The sequence below is a fragment of the Lepidochelys kempii genome, chromosome 8 (assembly GCF_965140265.1).
Source record: "Lepidochelys kempii isolate rLepKem1 chromosome 8, rLepKem1.hap2, whole genome shotgun sequence".
Lineage (NCBI taxonomy): Eukaryota > Metazoa > Chordata > Testudines > Cheloniidae > Lepidochelys > Lepidochelys kempii.
The window spans coordinates 72,604,189-72,618,470 of NC_133263.1; the positions used below are offsets into that span (position 1 = coordinate 72,604,189).

Genomic DNA, 14,282 nt, shown 5'->3' on the forward strand with positions numbered 1-14,282 from the left:
TCCTTCAAGGAATCGTTATGCCCCCCACACCGCCATTCAGGTCTTCTTGCGGCTATGCAAATACTACAGGATCGTGAACCCTGTGCTTTAAGTGCTCCTGACAATAGTACAGAATTGTGCAGGCTTCATGCTTCTGTCTAAGATGGCAGACAACAAGGAGGGACAAGCGGGTTTGTGGGATTTTGAAAAAAAGACACGAAAATTATGGGATACAGATACAATTATGGGATGGAGACAGTTGCAAACTGGGACATTGACCCATGCTCCCAGTCAACGCATGCGACTCATTTTGGCCCCATCATGCATTGCCAAAACTCCCCAAAAATTAGCGAGCTGGATAGTGTCGAGTTGCACAGTGAGATTGCCTACCCATTGTGCACTGTACTCTGCATTGACACAAGTACTCCTAGTGAATACACGCACTGCCAGCACAAGGAGTCAAGTATGCACGTGCACAAGCGATGTGCTAACTACAGCAGCTGTATGCTGATGTAACTCAAGTCAACATAAATTTGTAGTGTAAACATAGCTTTAGTCTGGCTCACTTATAAGAATATAAGAATGGCCATATTGGATCAGACCAATTGTCTATCTAGCCCAGTATCCTGTCTTCTGACAGTGGTGAATGCCTGCTTCAAAAGGAATGAATAGAACAGGGCAATTATAGAGTGATTCATCCCATGTCATCCAGTTTGTGGCAGTCAGAGGCTTAAGGAGACCCAGAGAATGGGGTTGCATCCCTGACCATATCGGCAAATAGCCTGTTAGGGGTCTATCCTCTATGAACTTATCTAATTCTTTTTTGAAGCCAGTTATACTTTTGGCCTTTACAACATCCCCTGGCAACAAATTCCAAAGGCTGACTGTGTGTTGTGTGAAGAATTACTTACTTTTGTTTGTTTTAAAACTGCTGCCTATCAATTTCATTGGGTGACCCCTGGTTCTTGTGTTCTGTGAAGGGGTAATTAAAACTTCCTTATTCACTTTCTCTACACCATTCATGATTTTATAGTCTTAAAAAAGAGGCAGCTAAGATCTAACAGTGCCATTCTTTTTAATCTTTCCTCATATGAAAGCTGTTCCATACCCCAATCATTTTTGGGGTATGGAACTTCTCTGTCTTTTCCATTTCTAAGATACCTTTTTCAAGATGGGGCGATCAGAACTGTACACAATAGCTGTGGGCATACCATGGATTTATATAGTGGCATTATATTTATTTATTATCTATCCCTTTCATAATGGTGCTTAAAGTTGTTAGCTTTTTTGACTGCCGTTGCACATTAAGCTGATGTTTTCAGAGAACTAATCACAATGACTCCAAGAGCTCTTTCTTGAGTGGTAACAGCTAAATTTAGGCCGCATCATTTTGTATGTTTAGTTGGGATTATGTTTTCCAATACGTATTACTTCGCATTTATTAACACTGAATTTCATTGGCCATTTTGTTGCCCGATCTCCCAGTTTTGTGAGATCCCTTTGTAACTCTTCGCAATCTGCTTTCGACTTAACTATTTTAAGTAATTTTATATCATCTGCAAACTTTGCCACCTCACTGTTTACCCCTTTTGCCAGATCATTTACAAATATCTTGACCAGCACTGGTCCCAGTACAGATCTCTCAGGGACACCACTATTTACCTCCCTCCATTCTGAAAACTGACCATTATTCCTATTGGTTTTCCATCTTTCAGCCAGTTTCTGATCCATGAAAGGACCTTCCCTCTTATCCAATGACTGCTTAGTTTGCTTAAGAGCCTTTGGTGGGAGACTTTGTCAAAGACTTTCTGAAAGTCCAAGTACACTATACCCACTGGTTCACCCTTGTCCACATGCTTGTTGACCCCCTCAAAGAATTCTAATACATTGTTGAGGCATGATTTCCCCTTATAAAAGGCATGTTAACTCTTGCCCACCATATCAGGTTCATCTATATTTCTGTTCTTTACTACAGTTTCAACCAATCTGCCTTAAGTTAGGCTTACTGGCTTGTAATTGCTTTCTTCGAAGACTAGCTCTTATTCTGTACTTTCCCTGTCTGTGCAAATAGATGCTTTTTCCCTTTAAAAACACATACCACAAAGTCTATCTTAAAGAAAAGAAGAAGAGGTGCACGCCTCTTTAACACTATCAGGTGCCCATGACTATTTCCCTGTATATAAATTACTCTAGATCTCTGACCTAATTTTTGAGGCTTGTTCTCTAAAGGCTCCTCCCTTTATGACTATTGTAGTTTGCCAATCTTGCTTAAGCTCATGACACTACATCTTCCGCAATCAGATAAACAAAATAAATAGCCTCACTGAAATGTTTACAATTTCATAGGCAGATGGATATCAGGGAATTTCACATTTATTTTAAAACACACTTCAGATAAGTGGCCTCAATTTGCTCTGAACATGTCACATCAACAGCTATACTTATCAACATGAACAACAACTTAGAATTCTAAGAATGTGATGGTCTTACAATGAAGGAAAGTGTTGCCTTTAAGTACCCAGAATGTAAAACAAAGGATCCTTTCAAACAATACATGATTAAACAGGAATTATTTCATTACTCATGACTCAGGGCATTCCTAAGAGACTGATACCGAAAGGGGTTAAAGTGCTGAACTTGTGCAGTTCAGTTGTTTCTAGTACAGCTGAAACTTTATTTTATGGAGTGCTACTTTCAAGAGTCTACTTCATAATGAAAGAATGTTGCTGTGTTCACTCCACAATTCCAAATATGCTCTTCAACAATATACACACTAGAAAACTCTCATCTGTTCAGAAATCGTGCATGTGGCAACATATTTGTCTGTAGAGTTCAAGGCTAGCCCTGTGCCATTGTTCCCTTCATGCTAACTATATTGTTGTCGCATCCAGCTCCCACGAAGTATTGATCCGATTCCTGAATGCAAAATTCATTTCAAGAGTGAAAGAATCAGAGGGCTAACTGAAATTAACTATATGAAAGTTCTTCAGTTACAAGAAGTGTACCAGTGAGGAAATCGGAGTTTGGAGGTAAAAACAAAAAACCGCAGCGAACTTCTGCTCTCAGATCTGCAGCTCAAAACTTCATTCCCATATTCTGCTCCCATTACAGCTATCCAATTCTTGTTGACCTCATCTGCAGTTGTTTGCAGGTAGGGAGAGGGGGAAAAATCAGCTTTTAAGGTCAACATGCAGCAATGAGAACAGAATGTTGCCCAAACATTATTTCTGAGAGAATACATCTGTTGGAATAATCTTTAGAATAAGTATATATCACTATATTAATCTACCACCCACTTGACTGGTCTTGATAATTATAACAGATTCTCTCATTTCTAGTCAGTTTCCAACTTAAAGTTTTCTGTTTATTAAAGCATATTTCCATGACAAAATGTCAGCTGACAATCACTTATTAAAATCTTGCAGTGCACTTCAACTCCACGAATTAACATATGTCATATTAACAGGTTGCCAGTTTATCATCAGCTAGATTCACATCCTACCTTCACGCCAACTGCAACATCAGTGACAATGCTGTAAAAAAAAAAAAAAAACAAGAAACCTGATTTAACAGTAAGAAACATGCCCGAGTTTTCAATCCACAGATTGACTCTCAAAATAAGTATGATTTCCCCATAAAACTCAACTCTTAATATATTTTAATTAACTTTAGTATTTAAAAACATTGGTGGCTCTGCCTATTAAAACAGCAAAGACCACCTCCTCAAAAGAGGAGAGGGGTCAACAAAAAACAGAACAGGAATGGGAGTGGGCTCAAAGGTTCAGAATAGAAGATATCCAGAAGGCACACTGAACAGAGAATCCCTGAGAGTGCCCACAGCTACAAAAGGTGTCCATGATGTCAGTGAACACTACCCAAAGGAGCTCTGTCTGGACACAGAACTTAAGAAGTGAGAGGAAACAGGTCCCACAGTCAGAGAGGAAACACATCCATCTAGCCTCCTCCTTCTAGAGTCTGACAGATACCCATTTTGGCCAATGCCGGAAAGTCTGAAGAGGGGGTCTCTGAACTTTGTGGGACAATGGATAGGGTGAGAATAGGAGGATTTAAGGACAGGTGTAGTACGTAAGAGAACCTTTTTGTTCATTCTTTAACAGTGATCCTTACAGAATAGTTCAGGGCAGAAAGTGATTAATACTATTTCTGAACTGAAAATGATGAGCACATTGAAGGCTAGATCCTACAAATGGCACCCTACACCCATGTGGAACAACAGCACAGACATGCTCTTATAAGAACATATGAATGGCCACACTGGGTCGACCAAAGGGCCATCCAGCCCAGTGGCCAATGCCAGGTGCCCCAGAGGGAGTGAACCTAACAGGTAATGATCAAGTGATCTCTCTCCTAGATCCATCTGCAGGATCTAGCCCTGGGTAGGCAGACTATAACAACCCAAAAGAGAATATAGCCAGGATACCCGAATTAACACAAATATCATAAAATGTTAAAAACAAAAAGTGGTAAGTACAGCATGCCACTTCCATAGGTTTCAATGTGCGGGTAGCACAAAGGATTAACTTTTTAGACAGAGTTTGTAATACCACCATTATGTTGATAAGCAATCATAAAAAGACTTTAAAATCAAACTACCAATAGGTTATACTTTTATCACACAAACACAAGAGATTGTTTTATTGGTCTCAAAAGAGGGAGGCAAATTAAATGGGAGCAGTAAAATGCAGCACAAGTACAAGTGTTTATGCTGACAGTAGCTATAAACACCAGCCACGGTTCCCAGCCCCAATGAAAAGAGGGCCTTGTGTATAACTACCCACCCAAGCTCCCTGCCACGAATGAAGGCCCTTGCTGTCCCATATGGTTGACGCCTGCAAACCATTCCCTACTTGGGCTTTGGCTGCCTGTCTCCAGTATACACAAAGGCATCTTTCTACCTTAAATAATAAAAGCCAGGGGCCTATTAAGCAGCTATTGAAAACAAAAGAGCTTGACATCTGCCTCCTCCTGCCGCTGCTCCTCCTCCTCCTCTCTGGCCAGCTCTAAAAAAAGCAGGGGTCTTGTTCAGAGCGTTTCCCCTAACCCCACAAACGAGGGGAAGGGGATAAGAGAGAGGGGAATGGGGACACCCCCCTCCCACCCCATTTACAGGGCCACAGAATGAACAGGGCGCCAAATAACGGCTCACACAGCCCTGGGTGAGTCAGGAACGGACCCGCCCCAGCCACGCATCTGAGTCCGCGTTATACAGAGGCTCGCCCCCGCCTCCCGCCCCCATCCTCACTGGGCCCCAGTCGGTCTCCAGCTGCCCCACAGGGAGGATCCAGGAGCTAATCCCCATTATTCAGTGGGGTGTGCTGGGAACCCTGCTCCTCCCAGACACCCACGGGCAGGGGAGCGAGCCCCGCTCCGCCCAGCCCCCGACGGGAAGGCAACAATAAACCGGCAGGCGCGGCGGCGGCACCCGCTCCCCCACCGCCCAGTTACTCACCCGTCCATCGCCGAACAAGACAAAGCGCTGGCGAGCAGGGCAGGGAGCCGCGCGGGCAGCGAGAGGAGAGAGGCAACGAGAAAATGGCGGCCGGGCCCCCACGGAAACCGCCGAAGGTTGCCGAGTGCCAGGCTCTGCTCCCCATCAGATTGGGCTCCCTCGTTGTCACTGGGCATGCCCGTGCGATCTGCGCATGCTCAGTAGCCGCAACCCCTCGTCTCCTGCCTGTCTGAGCCAAACTCGTCTCCCCTCGGGGGGCGGGGCAAAGCAGGCAAAAGATGCAGGGCGTTTTCCCAGCCTTGCTGCCCACAAGGCCCACCTCACATCTGTCTCCCAGCTCTGCTGACTGGAGGCCCGCTCTTTGGATTTCCCTCAAAGTCTGGCTCCTGTAGCTGGGGAGAGACTTCTCAGCCCTGCTGCCAGGCTGAGTCTGAGAAGAGACACTGGCCAGATCTGATGCATGGGGATTTGGATTGGATTCTGCAGGCTCCAGCCCTGGTGCCAGGCATCACTTGTTGCAGGAAGAGACTGTCCAAACTTAGTGCCACATCTCCTTCATTTCTGGGGCGGGAGAGAGAGTAGTTAAAGTCTTTCTCCTCTTGTAATGGAAAATTTTGGAGAGGAATTGCCATCAATAGTCCATCTTCTGTAGTATCCTGCCTCTCCAATTCGCCAGTGCAGGGTGCTTCAAAGGCAATCTCATCATGCACCTAATTTTGCAACAGTATTCCAAAGGAGAGGAAAGAAATTCTGCCTGTTTTAAATTGATAACCATTAGCTTATGTCCTGAAACACGAGCAGTGAAAAGGTAGACATGTTATTGCACACAACATAATAATTATTGCAGCTAGTGCAGTTAGTCGTAGATATCAACCACTCTTAAGACACATGATGAACAAAAAAGCAAAAACATCAAGCATGCTATAATATGTTCCCCTCTCCCCCCAAGCAATTAAAGATTGCACACAATGGCTCGTACTTCCCTGTACCAATGTCAAAGCTGACAACAAAAATACTTTAATTGGTATTAGGATGAACATATAATTTAAGGCCTAAATCCTGTATTGTACAATATGCAGGTGGATTAGTGCACATTATGCAATACATGAGAGTCATTAGCGTTATTGGTCAATGATCCTTCTGAAGTCATTGGGACTCCTCAAGGCCACAACAGTCCTGCAATGTTGTACATTGCAGGATTTGGGCCTAAATCTAAAATAGGTATATTTACACTACACAGCCATTAAATAGCGTGTTTGGTTTCACAATGTTGCAAACTCTCTCTGTTGTAGCATGAGTCTTGCAATATTTGATGTTTTACTTATATCTAAGGCTCCTGGAGACAGCTGATTATGGGAGAATCTCAGCTTTTATTTCTTTGAAAAAAATAAGTTTCTAGCCTTTGTAATTATGGAGAAAAACTTAAAAAATGTGAACCAAAGGCTCAAAAACCAGCAGGGAAATAAAAATAACTCAACATGCATTTTGTTTAAAAAAATATTCTCACGATTTTTAAGCCAATCTCATGATTTCTTGGGTCCTGCCTCATGGTTTTGGTAGGGACGTGCTGGGCACCGCTTTCTGTGGCTCCTATTGGCTGGTAACAGTGAACTGCGGCCACTGGGAGCTGCAATCAATGTCAATAAACAGTCTTGCGGCCCGCAGGTTGCCAACCCCTGGTCTACTCTTGTTCAACCGACTTTGATAGATGTAGTGTGAATGTAAATACTGCATGACCAGTGTCAACCCGAACAGTTCTCCAGCCACTATCCCACAATGCCCCAGTCCCCACTACAGTGACCGCTCTGCTCATAATTTAAAACTCTACAGTTGAGAGGTCACATATACTGAAAGCCTTCCCCCGACCCTTTTAAAAAAAAATTTAAAATGTACTTTGCTTGTTGCCCACCTTGGCGAACATACTTAGCAGCTCACCTTTGTGAGTGTGTCCACCCAACAATGACCACACACACACACATAAAGAAAAGGAGTACTTGTGGCACCTTAGAGACTAACCAATTTATTTGAGCATAAGCTTTCGTGAGCTACAGCTCACTTCATCGGATGCATACCGTGGAAACTGCAGCAGACTTTATATACACACAGAGAATATGAAACAATACCTCCTCCCACCCCACTGTCCTGCTGGTAATAGCTTATCTAAAGTGATCATCAGGTGGGCCATTTCCAGCACAAATCCAGGTTTTCTCACCCTCCACCCCCACACACAAATTCACTCTCCTGCTGGTGATAGCCCATCCAAAGTGACAACTCTTTACACAATGTGCATGACAATCAAGTTGGGCTATTTCCTGCACAAATCCAGGTTTTCTCACATCCCCCCACCCCCATACACACACAAACTCACTCTCCTGCTGATAATAGCTCATCCAAACTGACCACTCTCCAAGTTTAAAGCCAAGTTAAACCAGAACATCTGGGGGGGGGGTAGGAAAAAACAAGAGGACACAGGCAACCTTGCATAATGACTTAGCCACTCCAAGTCTCTATTTAAGCCTAAATTAATAGTATCCAATTTGCAAATGAATTCCAATTCAGCAGTTTCTCGCTGGAGTCTGGATTTGAAGTTTTTTTGTTTTAAGAGAGCGACCTTCATGTCTGTGATTGCGTGACCAGAGAGATTGAAGTGTTCTCCGACTGGTTTATGAATGTTATAATTCTTGACATCTGATTTGTGTCCATTTATTCTTTTATGTAGAGACTGTCCAGTTTGACCAATGTACATGGCAGAGGGGCATTGCTGGCACATGATGGCATATATCACATTGGTGGATGTGCAGGTGAACGAGCCTCTGATAGTGTGGCTGATGTTATTAGGCCCTGTGATGGTGTCCCCTGAATAGATATGTGGACACAGTTGGCAACGGGCTTTGTTGCAAGGATAAGTTCTTGGGTTAGTGGTTCTGTTGTGTGGTATGTGGTTGTTGGTGAGTATTTGCTTCAGGTTGCGGGGCTGTCTGTAGGCAAGGACTGGCCTGTCTCCCAAGATTTGTGAGAGTGCTGGGTCATCCTTTAGGATAGGTTGTAGATCCTTAATAATGCGTTGGAGGGGTTTTAGTTGGGGGCTGAAGGTGACGGCTAGTGGCGTTCTGTTATTTTCTTTGTTAGGCCTGTCCTGTAGTAGGTAACTTCTGGGAACTCTTCTGGCTCTATCAATCTGTTTCTTTACTTCTGCAGGTGGGTATTGTAGTTGTAAGAAAGCTTGACAGAGATCTTGTAGGTGTTTGTCTCTGTCTGAGGGGTTGGAGCAAATGCGGTTGTATCGCATAGCTTGGCTGTAGACAATGGATCGTGTGGTGTGGTCAGGGTGAAAGCTGCAGGCATGCAGGTAGGAATAGCGGTCAGTAGGTTTCCGGTATAGGGTGGTGTTTATGTGACCATTGTTTATTAGCACTGTAGTGTCCAGGAAGTGGATCTCTTGTGTGGACTGGACCAGGCTGAGGTTGGTGGTGGGATGGAAATTGTTGAAATCATGGTGGAATTCCTCAAGGGCTTCTTTTCCATGGGTCCAGATGATGAAGATGTCATCAATATAGCGCAAGTAGAGTAGGGGCTTTAGGGGACGAGAGCTGAGGAAGCGTTGTTCTAAATCAGACTTTGTCCTTACCCATAACTATTTCACATTTGGGGACAATGTATACCTTCAGATCAGCGGCACTGCTATGGGTACCCGCATGGCCCCACAGTATGCCAACATTTTTATGGCTGATAATAGTAATAGATGCACTAATGCCTGGAGCAGGCAGGAAGAACTCGATTTCCTGGGCCTGTGAGGAGAAGAGGGTATGCAAGCACAGATATGGAACAGCCCTAGAAACATGGATATCTCTGAGTAGATTGCATGGAGGATGCAGGCTAAGGAGTGCAATAAGGATCAGCAACAATACCACATAAAAGTAAAGGACCTTCACTAGGAATACCACAAAGTGAGAGAGGGCAACAGGAAATCTGATGCTGCCCCACAGACCTGCTGCTTTTACAACGAACTCTGTGCCATATTTGGTGGTGACCACACCAGCACCCCACGGACCACTGTGGATACCTCAGAGGAGCCCAAGACGGAGACCACTGCCTTGAAAAGCAAGGAGGAGGAGGAGCAGGAGTAGGGAAATGCAGTGGGGGACTCCTACCATGCCATGAGCCAAAACCTGTTCGAAACTCCACAGAACTCTAGCCAGTCTTGTCAAGTGAGCTCAGATGAGCCCACTGATGAAGGGAAAGGGAGCTTAGATAAATGTGTGCAGGCAATTTTCCTTACTTTTTATTTTATTTACTTTTCCTTCCTCTTCCCCCTTCCCCATGCCATTTAAAGATGACACCCAGACCATTCCCATATTATAAAACAAAGGGACTGATTTTTCACCGTTTTACTCTGACAAGATAAGTTAGGAAGTAAATTCAAGCCAAATTCTCAAACAATACTATATGCAGAGTTGGTGTAGCCATGTCAATCCCACAGTACCAGAGAGACAAGGTAAGTGAGGTAATATCTTTTATTGGACCAACTTCTGTTGGTGAGAGAGACAAGCTTTCGAGCTTACACAGAGCTAGTCTTCAGATCCCTGAAGAAGGGCTCTGTGTAAGCTCAAAAGCTTGTCTCACTTCTGTTGGTCCAATAAAAGATATTACCTAACCCATCCTGTCTTTCTGAACAGTACTATGGCTGTTGAATTAAATAAATCACATTGATTCAGTGTCCTGTGCTCATTTTGAGGTAGAACAAACAGGAATATAGTCAGCATCTGCCAAGAAATCTTGATAAAACTTTCATGGAGATATTCTGCAGTCCTCTCCGGAAGGTTTCTAGGGATGTCAGCCTTATTTCTTTCTCCATGATAGAACACTTTCCCACACCACTCTGCGATGAATGTGGCTAGTGGCATAGAGGCCCTGGGAGCTTTAGGGTGAGATAGCCAAAATCTACCAGTTGTTTTCGCTGTGCCTTTGTGACCCTCAGGAGTGAGACAGCCAAAATCACCATTGCCTGTGAAAATAGTGTGAATATTCATTGCCATTACCCTGTACTTATACCATAGAACAGGGGCCAGAATTTTATAGCTTCATGCAAAAGAAAATCCACTGCCCCACCCCTAGTAGGCCATACTCACCATGGTTGGTGCTGGAGACAGTGCTGTGCCAAGGCACTCCAAAACTGAAGTGTCAATAAGCATTTCTTATTCAAAGTATTATTGGGAATAAGGGAAGGGAGTTTTGAAACTTATCTTTCCCTTTTAATTATGACTGTAAATCTAATATGTATGTGTGTGTTTTTATCAGCAGCTTCTGTTGTGGCGACCTTAAAGGTGCCCCCTCCACACCTGCAGAATGCCTGATCCCGAGGAGGAGAGCAAGAAGAGGTAGGACATAATCTGCAAGATCCGACAAGCCAGTGCTGCATCAGACCATGAATAAAGGGCTTGGAGGGCATACCATGTTGCATTATGAAATACATCCTAACCCCTCCCACTCCATGCTGGGGTACAATAAGGAAAACCACAGCTTCACATACACTGACCTGTGAAAAATCACATATTGGTGTATTTGTAGCCACAACAGACTAAGCTGAATTTTAAAAAGTTTCACCCTATTAAGTTATGTTAAAAGTTTGTATAACATTATGTGTGATTGTTTGCACTCCGATTTTGTGCACTCAGTTGTTGCACCTAAAACTTTATTATCCATGAAAATATAAACAATCACGATAGGGGGAAAAGGCATAGGTGCACATTCCCCTTCCTCAAGCCTGGAGATTGGTTTGACTTTTTGTCACAAACATTACACACTGATGACTAGGCCTGACATGGCTCCTTAACTTGGTGGACTCCTGCACACCTGAACCCAAGGAACAATTACCACACATACCAATGTAAAGGGGATCACAATCTAACCCTGAAATGGGTTAAGTCACTCAGGTTGGAAGTCACTCTTACACTGGATGTCTAATGCAGGTGTCTTTAATGGTGATTCTGCATTTAGCGCCCACACAGCATGCCCTTGAGAGTGAAAGGCGCCCCACCGGTACAGATCTAGGCTACAGCATTTTGTCTTTTTTAAATTCTGATTCAGTGGTCTTATTTTCAAAAATCCGATTGTTTACTGTCAAAGCACTATTTTCATGGATGTTGCATTTTTACATTGTAATAAGAAAGTACACAGTGATAATGTTTTTTATCGCAAGTTGTCTCCCATAGGTTTATCCATGGGAAAGGGTGATATCGCTACCTTATACCAAGGACAGACAGCAACAGCTATAGCTTGATTGCCTTACATTTTCCATTATGATATCCTGTTTTCAGTTGCTTATAATTTTATTCAAACATAACTATTTTCCATCCAGGGTGTGTCTCTCAAGTCAATTTTCTTTTCTTCCAGTAAAAGCAGTTCAGTAGTTTCACTGAATGAGGTCAGGAAAAATACATTACTTTGCCCATGTTAAAAAATCCTTATAACTGTTTGAGATGCTCTAGTGCCTCCATGTTTTGGAGCACGGTCTTAAAATTTGGCAAGGGGGAGGGAAGTCACGGTGGTGTCAGGCTCAGGGATATGCCTTTTTTCATCTCTGTGAAAATACACTCACCAAGTTATGAGCCACTAACAAAAACTGTTTGCACATTGTCAGCAGAGCCTTGTTAGCGTTTGGCTTCTAAATTCTTTAAAGATACTATCTGCGCTGACCAGGGCCTAACCAAGGCTGCGGGGACTAGCACCATTTCCCTAAAATTGCTCCTCACAGCTGGGGCTGCTGTGATGCAGGGCACAAGAAATGAGGGCAGAAAAACTCTCTCTTGTGCTCTGAGTGTGCCCCCTGCTAGCACACAGGCAGCAAGGAGGACCAGACTGAGCTGACTCATTGCTGGAGATTAAGGAGCTTGACCTAGAGGGAGTTTTGCCACTGATTTAAATGGGAGCAGGATCAACTGTACATAATCTTGATTCTTTCCCTGAGCACCATCCATCTTGTGCACTGAATGACATTGGGGTACCGTAGAAAAAAAGAGTGTGAGATCATGTAATTAAAGACTGTATCATAATGAATAAGTACAAGGGGCTGAATTAAGGTGACACAAGCAACCTTAATTCTGGAATTTCCTAACTTTTGATTGCTTAACTTTACATTTTTTTAATTAAGTGTTTTTGTATGTATATATATTAAATGTAGCTTAGGTAGATACACACTTGGTTTACCTTCTAATGATTTAAAACACTGCAGACATTTAGTAGTCTACTGTTTGGGATTTAAGGAGATAGATTGCACCACAGGTACTGAAGTGAGGGGTCTAGAATGAGGTCCTTAAACTGCATGGGAAAGGGGGAAAAAGATACAAGAAAACTTGAGTGTATGAGTTAAATAGACAAAAGCAGCTAATGGTCGGAAACAAAAATACTTAAAAGAAGGTGAAAATAGGGCAGAAGTGTTTATTATTCATTTAAACTAGCACAGCTGAGGTTCCAGTCAAGATCAGGGCCTTATTGTGCTAGGCCCTAGACAAAACATAGTGGTAGTCTCTCCCCTGACAATCTTACAATTTAAAACACAACAACATGACAGAAAAACCATGGGACGGGATACAAAGGCAGAGAGAGTTGCAGTGGCTTGCCCAGGGTCACATAGCAAGTTAGTAATAGAGCTGAGCCTGGAACCCAGGTCTCCTGACTCCTAGTCCAGCCCCTTATCAACTAGACTACAATGCCTAACACTGATGTGCTGATGTCAAGCACTCTGAGTGCATATTTTAAGATGAAAAGGAGTACTTGTGGCACCTTAGAGACTAACCAATTTATTTGAGCATGAGCTTTCGTGAACTACAGCTCACTTCATCGGATGCATACCGTGGAAACTGAAGCAGACTTTATATACACACAGAGATCATAAAACAATACCTCCTCCCACCCCACTGTCCTGCTGGTAATAGCTTATCTAAAGTGATCATCAAGTTGGGCCATTTCCAGCACAAATCCAGGTTTTCTCACCCTCCACCCCCCACACACACAAACTCACTCTCCTGCTGGTAATAGCCCATCCAAAGTGACAACTCTCTAAAGTCTGCTGCAGTTTCCACGGTATGCATCCGATGAAGTGAGCTGTAGCTCACGAAAGCTCATGCTCAAATAAATTGGTTAGTCTCTAAGGTGCCACAAGTACTCCTTTTCTTTTTGCGAATACAGACTAACACGGCTGTTACTCTGAAACCTATTTTAAGAGGCAATACTCCTTCATTTGTATCTCTTCTTAAGCCTCATTTTCTTGAGTACATCTTCATTGCCCCCTGACAAACAAGTTCTTTTTCAGGCTTCTTGCAAATTTCTGCACACAGAGATATTCTCATAACCCGCAAATACCATCTAGAGTGATGTGACACACCAGCCTTTAAAAATGCATGATACCTGTTTTATGGAGTGTGTGTGCGTATCATGCTCCAGTACTCTTCTTTAAATGCATGTATTATTTCATCCTGCATCCATAATTCTTATTTTAAACTGTCAAATTCATTACCAATTAACAAAGTAAAGCAAATATATGAATTTTTAATATAAGAGCTTCATTACTTAAAGCTATATACAATTTGTTGAGGAAGTCATTCTTGCCAGAAAAGGCAGCTTGACAGTACTATACTGTTGTACTTGCTTTGAGAGATCTAGTTTGAAGACAAGTGCGCCTTATATTAAGTAGCAGTACATTTCTTTTCTGCGTCAAGCAATTCTTTGGGATGTTGCACATGAAAACACAGCTTTTTTCCATTCATCCTAATAGGTAACAAAGAGTTCTGAGTTTTTAGGTTCAGAGACTGATGTAATCTTGCTTTGACCTTTC

The 14,282-nt window shown here is 43.0% G+C and overlaps 1 protein-coding gene across 6 annotated transcripts in view; it reads right to left on the reverse strand.

Moving 5' to 3' along the window:
* The window catches only part of PTBP2 (polypyrimidine tract binding protein 2), an 89,113-nt gene extending 83,473 nt beyond the window's left edge, over window positions 1–5,640 (reverse strand). For 4 of the 6 annotated variants that reach the window (XM_073356969.1, XM_073356968.1, XM_073356967.1 and 1 more), the window contains exons 1-2: window positions 5,450–5,640; window positions 3,482–3,512 (exon numbers count right to left, since the gene is read on the reverse strand). In XM_073356969.1, coding sequence (XP_073213070.1) covers window positions 3,482–3,512; window positions 5,450–5,625 — 207 coding nt within the window. In that variant the 5' untranslated portion in view covers window positions 5,626–5,640. The remainder of the gene's footprint in view (window positions 1–3,481; window positions 3,513–5,449) is intronic. The other 2 variants (XM_073356971.1, XM_073356970.1) reach the window with 2 other exon arrangements.
* Window positions 5,641–14,282: the final 8,642 nt, after the last annotated feature.